Raw genomic sequence first — 23,265 nt, 5'->3', positions numbered from 1 at the left:
CTCGATCACCTTAACTAGAGATCACTTAGGTCAAAAAGCAATAAAACGCTAATTTATAAAATGAACCTTTTTGTTTAGAATATTGAACAAAAAAAAATACTTTTAATTAAGTACTACACATGGTATTTATAAATTAATATCCGAAATGGTATATTTCGTTTGGTTAATCAGTTAATGATATGATGTTTTTATTGTTCAAATTTGTTCTTAATATAGATAGGGGTCGCGAAGTAATTTACCATATCGTATATTACCAAATTTGGGGGTCATGATATTACAATGGTTGAGAAACGCTAGTACAAGATGTTATACACCTACCTGTAGCACTATTATGTACCAAGTCTATGTCCAAGTAAAGCCTCCTCTTTATAACAAAGTATCACCTCTCCTCCCCCCCACCCCAGACACACATTTTAAACCCTGACTACACCACTGATTTACCTATCGACGACCTACTACAGTATCATTCGTGAACTCTATTAAATATTTACACCATACAATATTAATATAATATATAAAATCACCGAACACGCGTGTACATTGTAGGTATGTGGAATTATTTCGTGTCCCCGTTTTTGGGGTACTCGAAGAATTTTCCGTTGTAAGTCGTGTAACTTAAACGTGACTTGTGGGATGAATACTTATATAATAATATGATAATTGATAATATTATAATAAAACAGGACGGTATTTACATAATTTCTTACACAACGTATCGATTTATTTTTCAGCGTCCGCCGAGGTAAAACCACTCGACATTTTTTTAATTTAAGTCTTTGATTTACATATTATTATACTTTCGAAGTCATAATATAAAATATTAATAAAAAATAATAATAAATTACAAATACAAAAAAAAACACGAACGGCGATTATAAACAGGTAAAAAAAAAAGTGCACTTTATAAATTTCATAACAATCGTATTCGTATATTATATTATTATACACCACGCATGCTATTACTGTAATAACTATAATACTATATTATTGTATTCCATCGATCCTATTTCTTCTGCAACCACACGGAAGAATTATACAAATGTAGTGCTTACGACAAATTTAAAAACACGCGGGTTCATATAGAGGTGTCCAGTGGCGTACACAAGAGGGGAATGTGGGGGTCAAATCCCCCCCCCCATTGTCATTATTTTTTTTTTTTACTTAGAATTATATTTAGTATGCACTATGAACTAAAATGTAATATTTTGTTATATTATGGGTTATGATCAATTGAGGTATTGCATTTTAACAATTTTGTTAAAACTGAATATCATTAAAATTTTATTTTGGTTTATTTATAGCAAAGTCATGTTTATTTGGTCGAAATGGTCGATGACGACTATGATAATTATAATTATACTTTATTATAATTTATAACATATCTTACTGTGTTTGATGTGAATTTTGAATTAATTAAAATAATATTTATTGTTTCTTATTGTTAAATATTTCTCTACCTAAGTAAAAAATGTTGAGAGGGTGGGTGACCTTCCGATTTTCCCCTCCTATTTAGCTATGTCGTTTTCTATTTTTGATCCCTCCCCCCTTTCAGAAATCGTGTCTACGCCACTGGAGGTGTCGGTCGCACGAATCGGACAGTGCAGCGAGTTAGACGGACACTAATGGATTATATACTGTGTTATAGTAATGATAAAATCGTTAATTTCGTTACCGGTTAGGTATCGTTCGGGTGAAACTGCCGACTAACGTTGGCTTTTACAGTTTTCACAGACTTACGATTTGCGAGATGGAAAAAAATTTCAAAAACAAAACGCTATAACATGCGAAAACTAAGGCGGATAGAGGATAATTTTCCTGCGAGACGTCATCGTGCAGTATATTATACACACACATATATATATAACGATTATATACACACACACATGGCAACTGCGCTGCGGTCAAGTGGTCGGGCCCCTCACGCAATAACGCGAGACGCGACGGCCCGTGCCGACACATCACGGCGGCGTCGAATAGGTCGTCGCCTTGCAGCGGGCGTCGTGACCGACCTGGTCGTCGTCGTCGTCGTCGTCCGAGGCGGCGGCAAAGTGCGCTTCGATCTCGTCGAACCGCTTGCCCATCGTCTCGGGCAGGCGGACGTAAACGTACGCGGCCATGGCCAGCGACGCGGCGGCGAACGACGCGAACGTCATGGCCACGGAATCGCCGCCGTCGGCCACCGCGTAAGGGAACGCTTTGAGCACGACGAACATTAGCGTGTACGCATAGGCCACGAGCGCGGCGCCGGCCGCGGCCCGGACCGAGACGGGCAACAGTTCGCCGACCAGCGTCCACGGGAACACGAGCACGCCGGCCGATCCGCTGCACGCGAACACGGCGACGCCGACCAGCGGCAACAGCGGCGCGGCGGTCGGGCCGCAGGTCAGCGCCACCAGGGCGGCCGAGCACGCCATGGCCAACGACGAGGCTATGAGCAGCGGCCGGCGGCCCACGTGCGTGGACAGCGCGCACGCCGCCACGCTGGTCAGCAGCCGGACGGCGCCCAGCGCCACCATGGCGTCCATGTCCGAGTACGGTCCGACCACGTTGGCCGTGCACGCCACCGACCGCATGACGGGCACCGCGTAGAATATCACCGGGTAACAGCCGCTCAGTTGCTGCAACAGGAACACGGTGGCCAGCACGCGCACCGGCCGGGTCACGGTCCGCGGCTGCGGCGAACGCCACCAGCCGCACCACTTCCGCTTCCGCCGCGACCGGGCGGATCGTCCGCAACCGCTGCAGTGAGGAGGCGGTTGCGCGTCCGCCGCCGTCTCGTCCGCGGTCGTCTTCGAGTACAGCAGATCCATTTCCTCGGCAAACACCTGCGCAGTAACAAAATACACGACCGTTACTCTGTCGTAAAAGAATTCGTATCGAGGGAAACCACCGTTTTTTCACCGAAAAGAGCTCTCGAAAACGGATGTTTCGAGATTTAAATTTTAAAGGACTTTAGTGATTTTGTCACCTAGAAACCCCCGATTTTTTTTTTTTTATTATTGAAAATCAGTGCGCGCATTAAAACGAGTTGTTGGGTACATTGTTTTGATGTGATTTTGCACTCCAAACCTGTATTTCGTACATATATTATGAGTGTAACTGTATGTATTTATAATTGTGAAATAAACACGACACATTTGCGCGTCGGCTATTTTATTGTGACCTTGCGGCTTGCGGGTCGAGTTTAAAGTCGTATAATAATATATTGGTTGTTTAATATATTTTATTTTTTAATCTCAAGCCTCGTTAAAAAAATATAACTCTGGTGCACATATTCCGTCGGCTTTGAATGTTGACAGGATACTATTTCTACATACCTACACGTTTCAACTGTTTTTGATATAAACTATATAGTTTCGTACTTAATGTATTTTTACGCATAATTTGTGTTTAAGCTACAGTTATGTATTATATAAATTATTCTTATGCGAATCTCGAGTGTATTTGTAGGTATACACAAATGTCTAATCATTATAATATGTACTTATTAGGTACATAGTATTTTATCGAGCACGTGCACATACACGTTCGTCGAGTGTGTTGTAAAAGTTATCTTTTTAAATATATTATAATATATGCAATGAAACTTCGAACTATTTTTAAACTGTTATTTACACATTTTGATACGTACAATTATTATATAATCCAGACAATATAAACATAAATATTACCATACAAACATTGTTATTTGTTTCTTATCCTATAATGAATAGAGTTCATAAAACGATTCGATTAATTTTATTGATAATAGGTAGGGTATTTATGTTATTTATGTTATTGATCTATTTAATATGATTTATAGTGAAAGGGGTTTAAAAATACATCGGAAACGTATCACACATTCACTTAACACGCTCTGTACCTTGAGCATCGTAACATCGAATTCAAGATTATCGAACTGCATAAAATATTATGTTATTATTATATAATATATATATTGCTGATATTATAATAAATAAATACAAAACCAATATAAAACCATAAGAAAATATTGGAGTACTTACATTAAATAAAATGGTATAATAACCTATATTTTCTCCAAAGTTCGAATATGAATAAAATCGCTTTAGAATATTAAATCAAGGTAATTTTTGATGAGCAATCAATCAATAATTAATAAATTAATAATACTTAATAAACGCAATTTTTTTTTAAATTTAGTCTGACGATGACTTACTTTGCAAGAAAGTTGCTAAGATTAGATTAATAAGATTATTAATTTACCATTTAATAATATTAATGTGCCAACATTCATTACCAAGTTTTTTTAAACTGTATAGTCTGTATTTAAAATGTACACAGTTTACAGTTATACAGCTTTTGGTTGAAAATAATTAATCTATAAAGTATAAGAATGAGACATATTACGTAAAATTGCACAATTCTTTTGGTATTCCCGCTATTTGATATTTGTCATTATTTCATTTTTAAATATTCAAAAAAATACCTATTAATAAGTATAAATTGAAATATAAAAAAATGTTTAAATTTGAGAATAACGTTGTGAATATATTTTTGTCTTATTTTATCTCATAAACCGTAGTTAAGTCGAGATATTTTTCTTTTAAAAAAAGAAAGTATTAATATAAATTAGTAATTAATATAGTTAATGTCTTCTTAAGATAGATGTTTAAATAGATGTGAGAATTAATCTTTTAAGAATATTTGTAGTAAAACCAAAAATTAGATAGACCGTTATGCTCTGCAGGGTTCTTTTGCCTAAATGTTGGTACTTAGAACATATTATTATATTTATTATTACCATTATTCATTAGTATTGCACTTCTACGTATAGGTAATAGGTACCATATATTTAACGAGTTTTAAGTTTTAAAATCGCTGTGGAAGTACTTAATATTAGTAAGACAGAGTTAGAGAAATTGTCGAACTAACTTGGTTGTTTCTCGGGTATATTCTTCTCATTGAACTTCTGGCGTCGTACATACGGTCGGTCCGAAACTTGGCTAACCAAGCCGGACTTTCTGGTAAAAAGATGGCCAAGAGCACTGTTGTAACGGCTGTAAATGTGAAAAATATCACGTTGACTGCCTGCCACTGGAACAGTGATCCAACAGTGGTTGCGAACAATACGCCCACCGAAAAAAACACGCTGTTCAACGACAACAACACTTGTCTATACGAAGAGTGAGCTATTTCCGAGACGTAAACGACGACCATGGACGTCATACCTGTAAATCGAAAATGGTTCAAACATTTGTACATACGTTATTACGATTTATTATAATATACAGTAGGTATATAACAAACATGCACCTCTCTCCCTTTAAATTTCGATTTTTGACATTTTTAAACTCAATGATGATAACTTAAGTAGTTAAGTACTCAAATACTTTGATTGAGTATTACTATACAATTTTAAGCATTGTTAAAAAGTGTCTCATGTCGATACAAACTTTATATAATTTTATTTTCAAATTATAACCACCCTTTTATTGAAAATAGTTGGATAGAAAATCAGATAATTTTGTTGATTCAACCAAGTTTTGATTACATTTTACTTTACTTGGGAAACGTATCTTTTCTATTCTATTCATTATAATTGATTATAATAAAACTACTTACTAATTTTACTAACATAATAAACCAAACTGGGATACTACAATTAATATACATATATCAGTGGCTATTTTTTCTGTTTTTCCATAGTTACTCTCAATTTGTCCAAGGTATGATTGTAAAATGTTATATAGTACCATAAGGGTCGTACACATTTTTATTTTTCGTAGTGTACAAAGTGTGTCATATAGTACACACAAAAATAGCCACTGAATTATGTATTTACATAATTATAAACAAAATAAACAATATTTCAATGATTTTACAATACTAACCTAAATTGAGAAATAAAAATCACAAGACTGGGAAATTAGAGCAAACAAGTGTTTATTAGTTATGTATTACAAAGTTAATGTGAATTTTCTTGGGTTAATAATATTTTCAACTATAATATATGTAACATATTTGGATATTAAGAGAAAATTAATTTATATTGTTTGTAAAAACTCATCAAATAACTGTTTTTAGGTATACTATTACTTATTTTAATAAGGTGCCTTACAATAGATCGACTGTATATCCATATCCATATGCATATTATAAATTACCAAGTCTTACCTCCACCAATACCAGCGAAAAATCGACACGCGTAGATCAAACCCATGTTTTCTGGCCGAGCAACCGAAGCGATCGACCAGGATATCAAGAGCGGTACGCACGTGAGTAAAAACGCGTTCTTCCTGCCGATCCGGTCCATAATAACGCCAATGGAAATCGCCCCGATTGGTGTACAAAGCACTAGAATGCTAGCTAAAACGTAAACATAATGATGTTATATAAAATAATGGACTGTTGTGTAATCGTTAGTAGGAATTTCAATTGGCGTCAGAACGGCTGACTTATAGAGATCAATGACCCAAGTGATACATTATTAGTGTAACTAAGCCTAAAACTAGTGAAATTTTAAAATAATATGTTATTACCGGTATAAACGGTATTTTCTGTAACTTTTCAATCACGGCATTTCAAAAATACCACTAACCATAATTGATACCATTTACTGTTCAAAAATCTAATTTTTAGCAATTAGTCAATGAGTATACGTAAAGTCCGATCAAAATACAAGACGGTATAATATTATAATGGTAGATAAGTATGTTGTTGTGTCTTTGAAATAATTATTATATTATAACAGGATAAACAGTTTTCCAGAACGATAAAGACGTTCGTATAATTAGTTTTAATTTAAATCTATCTATAATGACCCGTAGATAATCGAAAAGTATTCTTTTACTAAAGTATTTTCATAGTTTGATAATTAAGGTATATTATACTTACTTAACCAAGATAATTCTGAAACATCTGTAAATTCATAGTGATTCAGAAATATGTTTGAGTATACCATATTAATTCCGGGCTGAGTGACCAACAAAAAAGCAACAACACTTGCCAATATCTAGGTAGAAATACGATTAATGTGCATCATCCCAATATTAAAAAAAACTTTTGTAAGTAATATTTTCTCAAGAAGTCAAATGTATATAATTTTAATTTTTTAATTTTTACTAGATTTGACAGAGTCGTGAAATGTTGGTACAGTATCGAGAACTAATCGGTAGTGATAATAATAAGATCATATTAACCTGAGGGTAAAGATCTCCCTTAGACAGTTTGCTCGTGACATTTTGTTCGACGTGGGATATGATATCATTTGATTTGTATCTATTATAAAAACAAAAAATATTTATGAAACACTTAAAAGGTAGAAAATAATTATAGGTCTTAATTTATAAGTAAATTATAAAAAGATCTAAATTAGAAATCAGCTCATGAAATACAAAATATAATGTCCCTAAGAAAAAAAGCAACTAATTGTACTATGTAAAAATCAATATTCATTAAGGTTGCGAAACTTTAATATAAAGCATATATTATATGCTTTATATAATATATTTTGATTATTCATTTATTCGTATAAAAATAAAAACTGAACATTTTAAAATGCAAAAAGGTATAATAATGAACTAATATAATAATAATAGATAACAATAAAATAATATAATCGCAATATCATGTTAATTGTTATTATACGCATATTTCACAATGTATATTATTAGTTTTTTTTTACTCACTGTATTCCATTCGATAGGCTTTGATGATTTTTCCAGACAGAAGAATTTCTGGAAATAAGTGGTGTAGTAAACGTACTATACGCCATTGTGTATACAATGAATGAACCATAAATATGTGCTGCAACATCATGTTATAATATACGCGTATTATCTAACGTATATTGTGTATACGCATTGATCCAATGTACGAATTCAATTCTTTTTAGCGTACTTTGATATAAAACAATATGCCTTATCTTATATTTTAAATTACACGCGCTGCACCTAGTGAAAATCACGGATTTAATATATTATACATACTAACTAGGTATTCATTATATTATGATGGTATGTATTATTTTTTTAAAAACGGAATATAACTAAAACGTTATCTAAAATATTAAGTAATTACGTAATAATATTAGGCCTTACCTTATTAATAAAAAACTCAGTAATTGCCTATAAGTTCAGTACAATATCTTTTACAGTGTACAATAATATTATAAAACATACATTCAGGACAATCGTATACCTAGTCGGCTGTACAAAAATACCAACGTCTATGCTGGTAATATACGAATACGATAATTAAATATAATAATATTAATAATCATATTAGGTTTACATACCTTATTATATTGCCTAATCAAATTCAATTTGTTTAAAATTTTAATTCGGTATACCCAGGTTATACTCGCAATACGTTATATAGAAACATAGGTACTAGCAGTAAGTAAATATAGATAACTAGGTACTATTTTATGTATGAAAGTGTACAAAATAAAGAAATAAAAAATTCAACAAAATAATATATAAATTTTATACTAGAATAGAGATTATACAATAGAGATACTTCAAAATAGCTTATGCCAGAAATATCAATAGATAATGATTTTATTTATAAAATTGATATCATTGTTGAAACACATATAGGTAACGAAAATCGTGATGATCAGGATTATTAGTTGCTTAATACTATTATTATTATCTAATCTACCTGTAAATTAAATTCGAAATTCAAATAATTATTATATATATTCAATGAATAAATTGTATTACGACACAATCATTTTTATAAAATCAGTTAACAGTTTATTATTAATCATAAATATTGTACATTCATAACACCTATCTACACTTGAAACGAGGATTCACAATTCGTAAACATATTGTTATATTACTTTTACTTAATGGATTATACAAGTTACGACGTATACAATAACAAGATATTTTTCGTATTGATTATAACGTATATTTTCTACGTCATCACTACAATTAATAGATTATATACCGAACTATAATAATTTATCAGTTATCACTGTGCATTCGTATACAATAATAATATTAAGTTAATTTGGTTTTTAATTACAAAATATAATACACACCGAATATCGACAATACCTAAAATGAGCGTATAATATATAAAATATATAATAATATAGGTATTAAGGGGTGGGAAAGCATAAGTAATTTTGTTCTGGGACACCCGAGATTGGCACAACTATTAGTTCGCTCAAAAATGACCTTTCTCTATTCACCCGCGTCTTTTTCGAATAAATATGATAAAGTAGTTTACTCTTTGCACTTAAAAATAACTTCATTCTTTTTGTGCACGGTTATACGTTTAATATTTTGAAAAGCTGTCTCAAAATTAGTTTAATTAAGCTATTTAGAATAACCCAAGGGCAATACGAAGAAGCGCCTTTTATTACTCTCTAAAAATGTTTTGTGTACACTATACCTACATTAAAATAATAATTGTATAAATTAAAAAGTTGTGTTTGTGAACTAATAAATTAGTACTATGTAGGAACATTAAAATAATCATCATTCTATAACATAGGTAAGTACATTTATAATTAGTTGTTATAAACTTATTTATGTTATTGAAATTAACTAATAAAGTGATAAGTATGACGTATGTATCTAACAATACATATTTTTAAAACGTAATAGAAGTAACTTCCTTGTGGTGCTCTCTAGGCTATGCTAAATCAAACTAATCCTGAGACAGTACTTTTCAAAATGTTGAACTTGAAATCTTGTGTAAAAAGAAAAACTACTTTATCATATTAAATCAAAAATAGAACGTTGGCGAATAGAGGAAGATTATGTTTGGGTGGAACGAGCATAAGACCATATGTGGGTTGCCTATTAATTAATATTTATTGAAATTGATATCTATATCCAAGGCCGTAACTGGGGGGTCCAAGGATCCTTACTTTCTCTTCAACGAAATTTTTAAAAGTAGAAATATTTTTTTATTATTAAATAATTAACTATATTATATATAAATTGAATATGTTAATTCGGGGACTTATATTTTTAATAACGATAATGATCAAATTTTATATTTTTAACGTAAAAATGACAAATGTTCAGTATCTATATTTAAAAAAATGTTGGACGTCCCCTCCTAAAATTTTTTAGTTACGGCCTTGCCTATATCTACATAAATATGTGGTGTTCAACAATACCTATATAGTTCTTTACATGTAATATTTATTCTAAGCTCGGTTACTCGGGGGAATAGATATTATACTATATAACAGGGACAGCAAACGTTTTGAACACTACGTGCCAAAAATTACCTTATTTTTTTCGAGCGTGCCACCATGAAAAAAATTATATATATTATATTCAATAAGACGTATGTTCAAAATATTTGTATTTATTATATATTGATATTTTAATTTTTCGCGTGCCATGGATTTGCCGTCCCTGCTATATATATAATATATAATTTGCAAATAATTATACGTATTTTATAAACATAATATAAATAAAACAAAATAAAAGTAAGGATACAATTATTAAGAGCGAATTTGTAGTATTTGCAACCCTTCAATAATCTGATAGCTCGAGGTGAGGATTTGATAGAGAGTTCACAAAACACAACGTTAAACTATTTGAATATCAAACATGTTACATTTAAAGTTCAGGTATCAATTTTTTTTTTTATCAAAACGTTTATTAAATTTAGGAACAGTTATCTATAAAAATTATTTTTAAAAACATATTCGGTGCATTATACTATAACAAAATTCTTACGATGATAGTGAAATATTTTAATCTATAGGTATACATATTTTATAATTGGAAATGCTAAACCTGAAAAGAGAGAGAGAGAGAGAGAGAGAGAGGGAGAAGTATAAAGCTCTATAGAGCCACATTTACTGATTACACGTAGGTTTACCCTTTCAAAATCGACGAGGAGGAGTGGAGCGGTTTCAAAATTCGCACCAAACACGGGGCTCTGGGAATGTATACAATAATATTATATAATAGTATGATTTTATGTCATCGCCGCCGTATTGCTCCGAACGGTCTTTGCACTCGGTCCCTTGAAGTAGTCCTCTATCTCTCGAAAACTCTTGCCCAACGTCTCGGGCACGACGAAGTGCACGTACACGGCCATGGACGCGGACACGGCGCCGAACGCGACGAACACGTTCGGCACGGCGACGGCGGCCAAAACGTACGGGAACACCTTGAGCGCGGCGAACATGATCAGGTAACCGTACGACACCATCGCGCAGCTGCCGACCGCTCGGACGGGCGTGGGCAGCAGTTCGCATATCAGCGTCCACGGGAACACGAGCACGCCGACGGAACTGCCGAACATGTACAGCATGACGCCGCACAGGGCCCACGGGACGGCGAGCGCGTCGCGGTCGCGCTGGGCGACCGCCACCAGGGCGGACGACAGGGCCATGGCCGTGCACGAGAACACCAGAAGCGGTTTCCGGCCCACGCGCAACGACAGCGCGCACGCCAGCAAGCCGGAACCGAACCTGACGACGCCCAGCGCGGCCAGCGATCGGATCTCGACGGCCGGCGGGTAAGCGGCGGGCACCACCGACTTGAGTATGGGCAGCGCGTACGATATGGTCGCGTAGGCGCCGGTCAGTTGCTGGAGGAGCAGCAGCGCCATCAGTATGGCTATCGGCTTGTACCCCTCGGGATTGGACATGACGAACTCGACGAACGACGGTTGTTGCGCGTCCAGGCCGGCGGTGTTGTCCGACGCGGATTTCAGTCTCCTCCACTCGGTTTCGAACACCTGTGCGACACGCCGCCGGGTCGTTAATACTTAATATTAATTGCGAACGGACATGAATTGGTTTCCGCCTACCTATAACGATTTTGCCGATTTTTTGAAATTTTTTTTTCCTAATTTATGTTGCCCGTCACGCCAGTTTCGAGAGATATCATGATTTGATTTTACTTTATAGATTTTATGAATTATTATCGCTAATTTAGATTAAAGGTATCTACGTGATGTACAAGTATAATGAAGATTATATTGAAGAAAAATAACAATGGGTACCAATTTGACAATCGTTGCATAAAAATATTAGATACCGGAAACCAATTCGGATTATGTATATAACTATGTACATAAAGTACAATATCAAAAATAATAATAGTAATAATACTCGTAAAAATCAATTAAACAATAATGTCGTGTTTAGTACAAGATTAATATAATAATTGTATGTCCCACCTGATTGTCGTTCGGGTAAATCTGTTTCACCGCCTTTTTGGCTTTATCAATGTGCTCCGAACTTTTAAACTTCAGTATCCAGATCGGACTTTCCGGCAAGTAAATAATTATGAGAACCATATTGACGATAGTGAAGATGACGAAAGAGAAGTTTATGACTTTCCATTCTAAATCTGCTAAACAAGTAGATATCAGTATACCACCGGAAAAGAAAACGCTATTAAGAGATAACAATATCTGCTTGTAAGACGAGTGACTGATTTCCGACACGTACACTAAGCCCACTGTAGTCATTCCTGATTGATTTGATAAATATAAACATATTTTAATACAACATATATGTTATTACATTGTTAATGGATTTTTACATTTGTATACCTGCCCCGATTCCACCCAACACCCTAAAGGCATAACACGTGTAGATGTTATCTGAACTTGAGATGGTCACTGTTGTCCACGATGCGAGTAATGGAAAGCAAGTTAGGAGACAAGCGTTTTTCCGACCAATTTTATCCATCACCAGACCGACGAGGATCGCTCCAATAGGTATACACAAAACCGAAATACTTGCTTTCATAAAGAACAACATAAAAATTCGCTTTAACTAGGTATACTTAAACACATCTTAAAGCATACACGTTATTTTATATACATACATTTAAAAAGCTATTAAATATTTTATATTAGGTATAGATAGTAAACGGACAATTAAGACCCTAGCCACTTTTTTCTATGTGATACCTACAATTTACAAAAGATTTTTTTTGCAGCATAATACTACATTAATAAAAAATGGGAATTAAGATATCATTTAGTGTCAAACACGGTGTGTTAAAAGTTGAAATGGGTTTATTAATGGAATAAAATAAAATACGAATTTTGATCGGTTATAAATTAAATTATTTATTTATTAACGGACATAAGTCTTATTATTAGCAAACTGTTATGAAATACAGCAATACATTCTTTAAATTTTTTCGACGGAGCCAATTATTTATATACGGCATTTATTCGAAAATCGAAGGGACCAATTTTCAGGGCAAACATTGTCATTAATGTCTCCCCTGTCATTTTCCAAAAAAAACAAACATTATAATTATAATAATAGTAGCAATCAACGTGACGGTCGTTAAAATAATAATGTAAATTTCAATGAATCATATTTTTAATCGTTGATGTGTTAGGTATTCCTACAAAAATAATTACGATACGTACAATCGAAAGCATTTTGTTGTTACCTATTTGAAATTCAAACGGTATTTAATTAGATTTTATTTTTATTTTATTATTTTATGATTTTAAAATAGGGTATTTTCTAGCAAAAGTTTTGATAAATAAATTTCTTATATTTTCGTCAGAAAAAAACTTATAACGTTAATGTATAATTATATTGTAAAGAAATTTTAGGTTCATATTAATGTAGAATGGTTAAAAATGTTAAAATACAATATTTTAATTTTTTTAATTTTTAATCTGTAAAATGTATATTTTTATGAGAAAATTGATTAACTTATATAATTTCTTATTTTCATTATAGTCAAATGATTATTTTAAGTTATTCGCGAGTTTATAGTCTCAATTAAAATGTGAATTTCAATGTTAAGAATTTATTTAACCTCTGTTAGGTTAGATTTTCTTAAAAACATTACACTTAATATTTAAAAACCATGAATATGGTAGTATACAGTTTAATAGTATTTATAAATATAGAATATTACAATTTGGTATTTTTATATTATAACACATACCTACTAATATTATATTCATTACCTACAAATACGTACATTTAAATTTTAAATTAGTAGATAATATAATGATGTTATAATATATTATTATAATTAAGAGATAAAATAATAATTTCATTATTTATACTTTGAGATACTAAAATATATTGTTATTTAGGTACCTAGTGAATATTTGATATGAGAGTTATAATTTTAACATTGGCTAATAAAAAAAATATTTCAATATACTTATTAGAATTTAGCAATTAATTGAATTATTATTGATTATTATTTATTATTAATGTTATCCCTACTAGATTAAATGTATAATAGGTATTATGTACATTCGTACATTCAGTTTTAGAAATTAATATTTTAAAATTTAAATATGAAATGGTTATTACTTATCCATGAAAATTGTTCTTTATTTATTGTTGGCATATGATGCAACATATTATTTGAATAAGCTAAATGTATTCCTGGTTGAATGACCATTAATAAAGATATACAACTGGCCAACACCTAAAAAAATGATCTTATAAGTTATACAATATAAATTATAAAAATAATTATTTTAATCAATATATATAATTAATGGAACGAATTTAAAATTTAAAACCTACTTGAGGATATAAATCTCTCCATGAAAGACTCGAAACTGACAATTTTTCATCTTCAACATATATGATTTTATTCTCTGCATTCCTGCAGATAGATGTAGTTATTTTAAACAAATAATTTATGAAATAATTATGTAAAGGAATGTAACATATTAATTATAATACGTACCTATTGTTTTCAATTAATTTATTTTGACCATCATCATTAATTACACATTTGTCTACACTAATTATAGTTGTAGTGTTTATATTACATTCTGAAATAAATATTTTAAATTGAATTATTTAAAATATGATATAATTTAATTACGTACTATTATTCTCGGGCGTGGTGATTTTATCCGCAATAATTTTCACATTCTGATCTGTATTACTCATCTTGCTGTTGTCCTAAAAATTAAATTATCAAAATAAGTATTAAATATTTCTAGGCATTAGCATTTATGTACATTAGTACTGTAGCCTGTAGGTAACATCTATTGCAAACTGCAATAATTTTTATCTATAAAATATGATTAAATATTTCAAAATATAATATATGTTATATATACATAGTATTATTATATATTACAATACGACTTAGAAAATATTTATCAAATTATAGCAACAATAATCATTAAGGTCATAGAGATGGAACCTGTACATTGATATTATTATTAATAATCTTCAAGTATAGACTAGTAGTTCACTAAACTAAAGACAGATTAATATTGAAATGATGTTTGTCATATATATTTGTAAAGATCTATTAACATATGTCATAATTCTACGACATTATTATTTCTACGAATAATTTTAATCACGAAAAGTTAAAAGAATATGAAATAACATAAACAGATAACTTATCTGGTTTCTACGATCCTTTTTATTATTTATCCTAAAACAAGATAACAATAGATTTGACAGTTTTATTACATTTTATGTTGACTCAGTACCTATAGTTTATAAATACAAAAAACTATTTATATTTAAATATTTAATTACATTATTATTTGTATGAAACCTTATTTTCTGTCTATAGTATACTTTAACATTAAACTTTGTTTGATATATTTCTCCAATATTTCACAATATACCAAATTTAAGTCATTTTGAGTCTACAAAAATGAAATAATAATTTCACAATCATTTTTATTTTAGTGTGTGTTTGCCATGATCTTTTGGAGCAGAAAAAATGCTTTGATCTTTTACTTTAGTATCTTCTCTAGCAAGAAAGTGAATATCAAAAGTGTTGGCAAAAAGAAATACAATTAAGGAAAAACAAACATTTTTAAGCCAACAAAATCATTTTTTTTTACATGTGTAACTCCAAAAGGAATAACTGTGGATACTTTAAGTTTTCACTATGTATTAATATTACCATCTTATATACATAATACATTTTTTCTAAATATTTGAAATTTTTGTTCTATAAATGTCCATAAAAATTTTATTACTTGACCAACCAAGAAACTTAAAAATTTTATAAAAATACCCTTATGATGTGTGTTAATATAGCTGTTAATAAATTTAATACAATTTAGTGGCACGATTTATTCTTATAGGTTTAAAAAATTTAAATTTTAACGAATTTGAACGATTTTAATTATTTTATTGAAATTCAAAATTATTATTCAAGAACACTTCGAACTTTTTTAATGTTTAAGCTATTTTTGTTACACTTTTTCAATTTTCCAAAATATTTACATTAATATTGAGCTATATATATATAGGTATATCAAAACCTGAACAACTATTATAAGGAACCGTGTAGGTAAAAACACTAAGATATTTTTATTTTACATCTGTCAAAGTTCCAACTAGATCCAATTTCTACCAGAAACTACCCTCAAAATGGAAATATCAAAGCGGTTTTACTACCTTAAGGTGATAGCAGGCAGAAAAAGAACAAAGATAGGTACAATTTTGTAAAATCAATACATTCATCGCTCCATTTAAAATTTAAAAATTGTTTGAATCTTGAATTTGTTTAAAAAAGATAAATTTTAGGGCGATGGTAAACTCTCCTGATTTTATGGTTCCTTTAAAATCGCCAAAATCCCACACTTATGCTTCCAAAAATATTGCGTGTAAATGACCTATATTAAATTTAAATAGCTTCATCAAGGTGGATTTATAATTTATAATAAGTCCATCAATAAATGCGTTTAAAGAGTATATTTACCGCTCGTAGATAGATTTTCAATACTAAGCAATTGCATATTTTCTTAATTTATTGTCTAGATTTCCACGTATATAATAGTTAATAGGCATAAACAATTTATGGCAAAAATATCGTTGCTATAATAGCCAATATTAAACGTAGGTAGCATCATGCATCATACAATAATAATAGAGGAGATGAGAGTCCACTTTAGTCTGTATAGTTAAGTTTAATTTAATTATTTAATACACCTTTCAACTTCTGTGTTATATAGAAAATCAAACGAAGAAACCAAGTTTTAAATTCAACAGCTAACATATTAACGTACTTATAGCGTATCTATAATGTACAATAGAATAGTGGGCATTGTTAACAATTACGTAATAGCGTATACACTACACAGACTTCAATTTTTTTGGAGATGTATTATTAACAAGAATGCATGAGACTGACTCGATTCACATTTTGCGTGGTTATTAATTTATACGCATCCGGTCAGTACAGCAGTAAGTACGTTAACCTAAGGTGTGCCCATATGATATTGTGTATGTACATAGAATAATATATTATTATAAGATATAACTTCTTAATCCGTCGTTCCATTAACTCTTAACAAAAAAAAAATTATAGTAATATACTACCGATTAATATTAGTATACTTAGTATTGCAAAATAATTTTTAACCTGCAAGATGGATAAGGTAAATGAAAATAAAATAAGTTGAGTTAACGTTAAATTATAGAAATACTTCAACTGTGGCAGAAATCACAAGTAAGGAAAAAAATTATCAAAAAAAAGTTATCAACTATCTACGCCAGACGACATTGAGGTACAATAAAGGTTATAAATAGGTACATAAATTGCGCCGGCGGCAGCGATACTGAAGTTGAGAAATAAACAATATTGTTTTGACATCATTTGCATTTATGTTTTCAGGTTTCCTATTTTACGATTGGTGAGATGACTGTTAATTTATATGTTATTATTCTATATGTTCGATCGTATTTAAGATTTAATAATTTAATTTAATTAGATTCCCAACAAGTATTTTTATGGTTTTTGATAGTGACTCATAATGTTAACGTATGCATTTATTATGGCGTACTTTTTTTGTCTATTTAATTAAAATAAAATATCTAAAAATATTATAGTACCTACATAATATTATATTTTCAATTGATATATACCTTTTAATTTGTGATAAATCCACCGGCGCAAAAGATGTATAGGTATAGATTTCAGGTGGTCCAGAAAAATCGGCACAATTGACGAACACTGTACATTAAAAAATGTTACTTTTGGAGACAATAACTTGTTGAGTAATTAAATTAGTTATAAAATTATCTAACCGGTGAAATTAAACAATTCAAAAAATAAATATTTTATCTAATATTTTATCTAATTTTATCTATGCCTATACATCTGCCGGTAATCGGTAAAAAACGTTAAATACATTTTACTTTAAAATTTCAAATATTAGTTAAAGTATAAGCATATTATACAAAACGATTGTTAAATATTAAATAAGTAAATAATAATAAAAATAAATATCACACTCCGAATACTGTACCTATTGCAATTCACTATTCACGATTTTATCTATACGTTATTGATCAAATTCAGACTTTAGAGTAGTATAAATTCATTGTTGAAATAATATTAATCACTTGACGATCTTAAAAATTTTCCAAAAAAAAAATAAACTACCTACACGATAAATATTAAAACATAGATCGCGAAAGCGCGGGTAATCGCAACTGTTAAGCCCGCGCTCGAATCGTTGGACATGTGCCAAAGACGTTCCGAACCACAACAAAGTGTTTACAACGTCACCGGGATAGTTCCGTATCAATCATTATGACGTCACTTTATGATTGCATCACCACCAATCACTATTCTTCAGTCATCTGTAGTCACTAGTTGCACAGCATTAATTCGTTTAACAATTATTATTCTTTATTTCCTAATCTTAGACAGTTAAAATTGCGATACGCGAATCGGAGGACCGATCGGGGCAGACCTATTCTCGATACTGCGTCAGTCATTCAATTATTGCCGTGATCGATTAAAAAATCGTCACCCGTACGCCAGTGTCGTCAGTCAGACCGCAGAGACGCAAAATTCCGACGTCGACGTCCCGCCCTTGACCAGACGTTCATCTACGTCGTCCATTGAATCGCATCAGTTACCCGGCCAATAGATCTTAAAAAAAATTCCGGTGAGTACTACCTACGATCAAATACGATAATATCACGTCCCTGTGCCGCGCGCAACTGTCGTTTTTGAGTTTTCGGCATCCGGAAACTATGACAACCTTTGGTCGAACGTAAAACGCTGCGCTGCGTAATGCCGCATAGTAGGTACCTGTCTATGTTTAAATCTGTTTTCGATAGGCGTGCGTACTAAACTTACAATGTTGGTTTATGTGCAGGTGTACAAAACATTACATTAGCACACTACTAACATACATCCCAACGCCGATCCGCTAATCTTTGTTTACCCACCAAAGTGTTTATTGTGACGTTTTCTGTTTTCCGATAATTGCCATTCGCGAAAACATTTGCCCCGACCATTATAATATTAAATATAACTTTGTGTCACATACCTATTACGTTTAGTTTCTAAGTTTCCGTGTCACTGATAGTGGTTCCGTTAATTCTTGCAGGCACAATGGCTGACAACAAAGGACAGAGCACAAAAAAACCGACAGACTCCCAAAAGAAGCTTCAGGAGTCCCAGGCTCAGGTTGATGAGGTCAGTATGAGCACATTGTGTACTATTTATTAAATTTATCTGTATGAATGCATTATCAGCGTTGTACGTATTCAATAAAAAATTATCTAATCATGTATAAATATTTCAAGGTCGTTGGAATTATGAGAGTCAATGTTGAAAAGGTATTAGAACGAGACCAGAAATTATCAGAATTAGACAATCGTGCAGGTACATAAAATATAAATCATTATAATTTTTAAATATTATAAATATTTTAATCATTATAGTTAAAAAAGAACCTAACAAAATTATGTTCTTAGTTATCTTATGTGGTTTATGTTATTATTTCAATGCAAGGAAAGTTGATGATGGGGCAGTATGTTGTACTTAGGTTATATGGATTCAAAAATCATTAATTTTCAGAAAAAAAAAACTAAATTCTATATTGACTAATCTATTATAACTAGTTATCATTTTTATTTTAGTAACAAAAACTGAAACTTTTTTTCTATGTCCAATGGTTTTAAATTAATTTGAAAAATTTAGCTATAAAAAAAAAAGTTTTTAAATAAGTTAATAAGTATTTACTATTATATAGTGCTGAATTATACTTGGTTTAAATTTTTAATAACTATTTTCTATATAACTAAACATTTAGATAATATGTATGTTACACTAATTGTCTTATTTATACAACCAATTATAATAATCTATTCTAATAGCAAATGTAATTTAATTTCAATCTATAATTTACTCAAATAAAAAAATATTCTTATTTAAAACTAAATCGATTTCCAAAAACATAATTTGAAGTAACTACACAAAATCAACTATTTAGAATGATCAAATAAACATTAAAGAATACAGTTATAATAATCCTCAGATTTGTACAAACAAATAATAAATATTATAAATTGTTAAATATTTAGTTCTGAAAACTATTTTTTGTATTTATTAATAATACATAAAAACACAAATATACATTTTCACTTTCTTATTTTTGGATTTGATAGCCTCATTATTATTAACAACCCTATCAAACAATTAATATTGTTTACCTATTATGATTAATCTGCATAAATATTCAAAAATACTACATTATACCTTTCTACAAAAATTTAATATAATTGATTTTTGTTTATGCTTACAATTATTCAGTAGGAAGGTAAGTTTGGTTAAATAACCATATATAGTAGATAGCGTTTCAATAACAGAATTTTATTTCCTGTAGTAAAAATTTATCATGCTTGTAGTAGTGTCATTTGTGGAATGCATTTATAGTATGCATATATATATTTTCTTAATAGGCTACTAAAATTAATATTGTTATTTTGGCATAAAATAATAATAAAAGACACTGCTGTTGATTGTTATTTAACAATTGACTTTTTAGATACCTTAAGTATTAAAACGTCTGTTAAGTAGAATATGCATGTGTACTTAATATAAATTGAAATTAAATATTTTAGCTGCTTATTTCAAAATTAGTTCAATTGTATTTATAGTTGTTAAAGATTTAATGATAGTTATGTGTATTTCTTATACTCAAATTATTCTGACTCAGCACTTTAAAACATTTTTATCTTTGGAATTCATGTACCTGTTTAAAAAACATACTACAAATCATATGCTGATAATAAGAATATTATAATTTTCTTCCCATACTGTATTAATCAGTATACAATAAATAATTTATAAGATTGTTATCTTATACCTAGAAAGCAGAATTTATAATGATTTAAAACAAATCTACTATCATCTATGACTAAAGGGTTATTTCATATTTGCCAAGCATATAACCAGCCTTACCCCTAAACTAGCCAATTTTTCTTTTTACAAAAAATTCTTTGACATTTTTAAATACACAATAAAAGACCATATTTTAAATTATTTAGAATTTTTATATGATTTAAATAGTCTACTGTGTCAAAAAATCTTTATAAAAATTTGAATGATAAGTTTCTGTCCTTAAAAATGGTTTTATTTTTTAAAATATAAAATATGTGTAATATTGGATTTAAAATTTATTATTCCCAGATAATTAGTAGTGTTTCATAACAAAGTTATAAAATGTCAATAGGTTAATATTAATTTCTTTAATTTCCAAATTAGCATTGTCTCTTAACCAATTATTATGGAACTAAATTATCATTAACACACCAACATAAATAACCCAAAACTACTCATTCAAACGTTGATTAAAATATATACAATTTTCAAAAACATAAACATTTTTTAGAACCACCATGCTTTTGTTTTATTAGAATCTATTTGACTAGTCTGTTAAAATGTACTGTTTCAAAATGTATTCTATTGATTATAATTAACTCTCAATGTAACATAAATAATTATATTTCAGATGTATTGCAGCAAGGTGCATCTCAGTTTGAGCAACATGCTACAAAACTTAAAAGAAAGATGTGGTGGAAAAATTTAAAAGTTTGTAGTACTAAAAATACACTTAAATACTTAAATTACATTATTAATTTAATATATTTATTTTTATTTTATTAGATGATGATTCTTTTGGGAGTTATTGTAGCAGTTCTTTTGATTCTTGTTGTTGGTGAGTTGTTTTTACAATTTTATTTGAATATAATAATTGATATTACTAGGACTTCAGTTTACTATTACTATTGTCAGCTAGTACACAATAAAAATCACTTACAATTAGAATATTTAATTGTAATATTGTATATATTCAATGTCCATAAAAAATGTATTTTTCATAAAAAGGGTCAACATACAAACACATAATATTAACTTTATAATTGATAAATTTGTTCATTATAATAATAAAAATAAAACCTTAATTTATTTTGTTGAACCCAATTTTTCATATTATATATGGGTCAAAAACAGAAAACAAATAAAATGCTGACTTCCGCTCATAAAAAAAAATATATATATATGCCATATTTATAAATATGTTAAATTTATATTAAAAAAATGTTCGTATATTCTCAATAATAGTTAGGATAAAATTATAGTATTATTATTGTAACAATTAATTAAATATTTTTATTTACAGGGTCATTTTTTGGTTCCAATTAAGTAATGTTGTTTATGAACAGAAAAAGAAGAATTATCATTTTACATCCTGAATGCATTAACTTAATATTAATATTAATATTAATATAAATTGTGATAAATAATAAATTAATGAGGTTACAAAATTGCATTTTTAATACATTGCATTATATACAAATTTGAACTATTTGTCTGTCAGAAATATTTTATTTAATCTTAGAAATTTATTTAATTTTTTAATAATCGAAATAATTATAAACTGAATTTTTTTTTTTTTGTTGTTCATAAAATATTCAACATTGTACAGTAAATTAAATTTTAATATTAATCATTAATCATTTTTAATTTATTCCTTTATTATTACTTTAATTTAATTTGAGGTTTAATTGGCTATGGTAATAAAATATTGTATTGAATATAATATTTATTTTATTTTTTTATATCAAACAAATTATTTTTATAGTGTAAGCTGATGCATAATAAAATATATATTTCTTGTAAATCTTATCAACAACATTTATTTTTGTTAATAATAACTTTATATGTATTGTTAAAATGTTGAAAGCTTTAGGAAATATACTATGAAAACATCGATTTAAATAATTAAACTATAATTTGTTTAGAAAATCCTTAATGTTAATAATATCCTTTACTAGTTATGTATGTATTTTTTTGTAACAGTATTTTACAAAGTATAAAAGTATGACTTTACTTGTATGTAGTGAAGCTAAGTTTTTTAACATGACTACAAGAACTACAAAGCATTTAATTTCAGTAATTTTAATTAGCATGTTATTTTTATTTTATTCATGTTTGACAGATTTTAAATTTTAATATTTATTTTATAAATTAATTATTTCAGGTATGCTGTAAAAATATAAGAGCCAATGCACTTTGA

At 29.8% G+C, this 23,265-nt stretch overlaps 3 protein-coding genes across 11 annotated transcripts; 1 reads left to right on the top strand and 2 right to left on the bottom strand.

The window, feature by feature from the left end:
- Positions 1 to 699: 699 nt before the first annotated feature.
- LOC114118915 (facilitated trehalose transporter Tret1-like) lies at positions 700 to 8,208 on the bottom strand. Of its 3 annotated transcripts, none has more exons than XM_050204413.1 (7): positions 8,061 to 8,208; positions 7,650 to 7,913; positions 7,161 to 7,239; positions 6,856 to 6,973; positions 6,136 to 6,327; positions 4,894 to 5,189; positions 700 to 2,825 (listed from the first exon to the last, which is right to left on the bottom strand). In XM_050204413.1, the coding sequence occupies exons 2-7, from the start codon at positions 7,733 to 7,735 to the stop codon at positions 1,959 to 1,961; spliced, it is 1,638 nt and encodes a 545-aa protein (XP_050060370.1). In that variant the 5' UTR covers positions 7,736 to 7,913; positions 8,061 to 8,208; the 3' UTR covers positions 700 to 1,958. The 3 variants fall into 3 exon arrangements, with proteins under 3 accessions (XP_050060370.1, XP_050060371.1, XP_027836149.2); XM_050204414.1 differs by having other exon boundaries at positions 7,650 to 7,767; positions 8,061 to 8,206; XM_027980348.2 differs by lacking the exon at positions 8,061 to 8,208 and having other exon boundaries at positions 7,650 to 8,014.
- Positions 8,209 to 8,694: 486 nt separating this feature from the next.
- LOC114133145 (facilitated trehalose transporter Tret1-like) lies at positions 8,695 to 19,374 on the bottom strand. Of its 7 annotated transcripts, none has more exons than XM_050204410.1 (9): positions 19,228 to 19,360; positions 17,810 to 17,897; positions 14,794 to 14,869; positions 14,649 to 14,736; positions 14,483 to 14,564; positions 14,264 to 14,381; positions 12,514 to 12,705; positions 12,136 to 12,431; positions 8,695 to 11,691 (listed from the first exon to the last, which is right to left on the bottom strand). In XM_050204410.1, exons 3-9 carry the CDS (start codon positions 14,855 to 14,857, stop codon positions 10,924 to 10,926), a joined length of 1,608 nt encoding a protein of 535 aa, XP_050060367.1. In that variant the 5' UTR covers positions 14,858 to 14,869; positions 17,810 to 17,897; positions 19,228 to 19,360; the 3' UTR covers positions 8,695 to 10,923. The 7 variants fall into 7 exon arrangements, with proteins under 7 accessions (XP_050060367.1, XP_027854604.2, XP_027854603.2 ...); XM_027998803.2 differs by lacking the exon at positions 19,228 to 19,360 and adding an exon at positions 18,193 to 18,364; XM_027998802.2 differs by lacking the exon at positions 17,810 to 17,897 and having other exon boundaries at positions 19,228 to 19,374.
- On the top strand, positions 18,780 to 22,975 carry LOC114133146 (synaptobrevin-1-like). The gene is made up of 6 exons (XM_027998805.2): positions 18,780 to 18,840; positions 19,288 to 19,376; positions 19,487 to 19,565; positions 21,697 to 21,776; positions 21,852 to 21,903; positions 22,369 to 22,975. Exons 2-6 carry the CDS (start codon positions 19,293 to 19,295, stop codon positions 22,389 to 22,391), a joined length of 318 nt encoding a protein of 105 aa, XP_027854606.1. The 5' UTR covers positions 18,780 to 18,840; positions 19,288 to 19,292; the 3' UTR covers positions 22,392 to 22,975.
- Positions 22,976 to 23,265: the final 290 nt, after the last annotated feature.

This window comes from Aphis gossypii, chromosome 3 (genome assembly GCF_020184175.1).
Source record: "Aphis gossypii isolate Hap1 chromosome 3, ASM2018417v2, whole genome shotgun sequence".
Classification (NCBI taxonomy): Eukaryota; Metazoa; Arthropoda; class Insecta; order Hemiptera; family Aphididae; genus Aphis; species Aphis gossypii.
The sequence above is the reverse complement of the archived record's forward strand: the minus strand, read 5'-3'. Positions and strand labels throughout refer to the sequence as shown.

Bases quoted from the DNA above. Each gene is read 5' to 3' on its own strand.
- LOC114118915 (XM_050204413.1), bottom strand. From the start codon at position 7,735: ATGGCGTATAGTACGTTTACTACACCACTTATTTCCAGAAATTCTTCT. The intron at 6,974-7,160 runs GTTAATATGATC...ATTTCTACCTAG, and splicing joins AGGGAGATCTTTACCCTCAG to ATATTGGCAAGTGTTGTTGC. The intron at 6,328-6,855 runs GTAAGTATAATA...TTTACGTTTTAG, and splicing joins TTCAGAATTATCTTGGTTAA to CTAGCATTCTAGTGCTTTGT.
- LOC114133145 (XM_027998801.2), bottom strand. From the start codon at position 14,955: ATGTTACCTACAGGCTACAGTACTAAT. The intron at 12,706-14,263 runs GTAATAACCATT...TCTTTATGAAAG, and splicing joins AGAACAATTTTCATGGATAA to CAAGTATTTCGGTTTTGTGT. The intron at 12,432-12,513 runs GTATACAAATGT...CAAATCAATCAG, and splicing joins GTTGGGTGGAATCGGGGCAG to GAATGACTACAGTGGGCTTA.
- LOC114133146 (XM_027998805.2), top strand. From the start codon at position 19,293: ATGGCTGACAACAAAGGACAGAGCACAAAAAAACCGACAGACTCCCAA. The intron at 19,377-19,486 runs GTCAGTATGAGC...AAATATTTCAAG, and splicing joins CCCAGGCTCAGGTTGATGAG to GTCGTTGGAATTATGAGAGT. The intron at 21,904-22,368 runs GTGAGTTGTTTT...TTTTATTTACAG, and splicing joins TCTTTTGATTCTTGTTGTTG to GGTCATTTTTTGGTTCCAAT.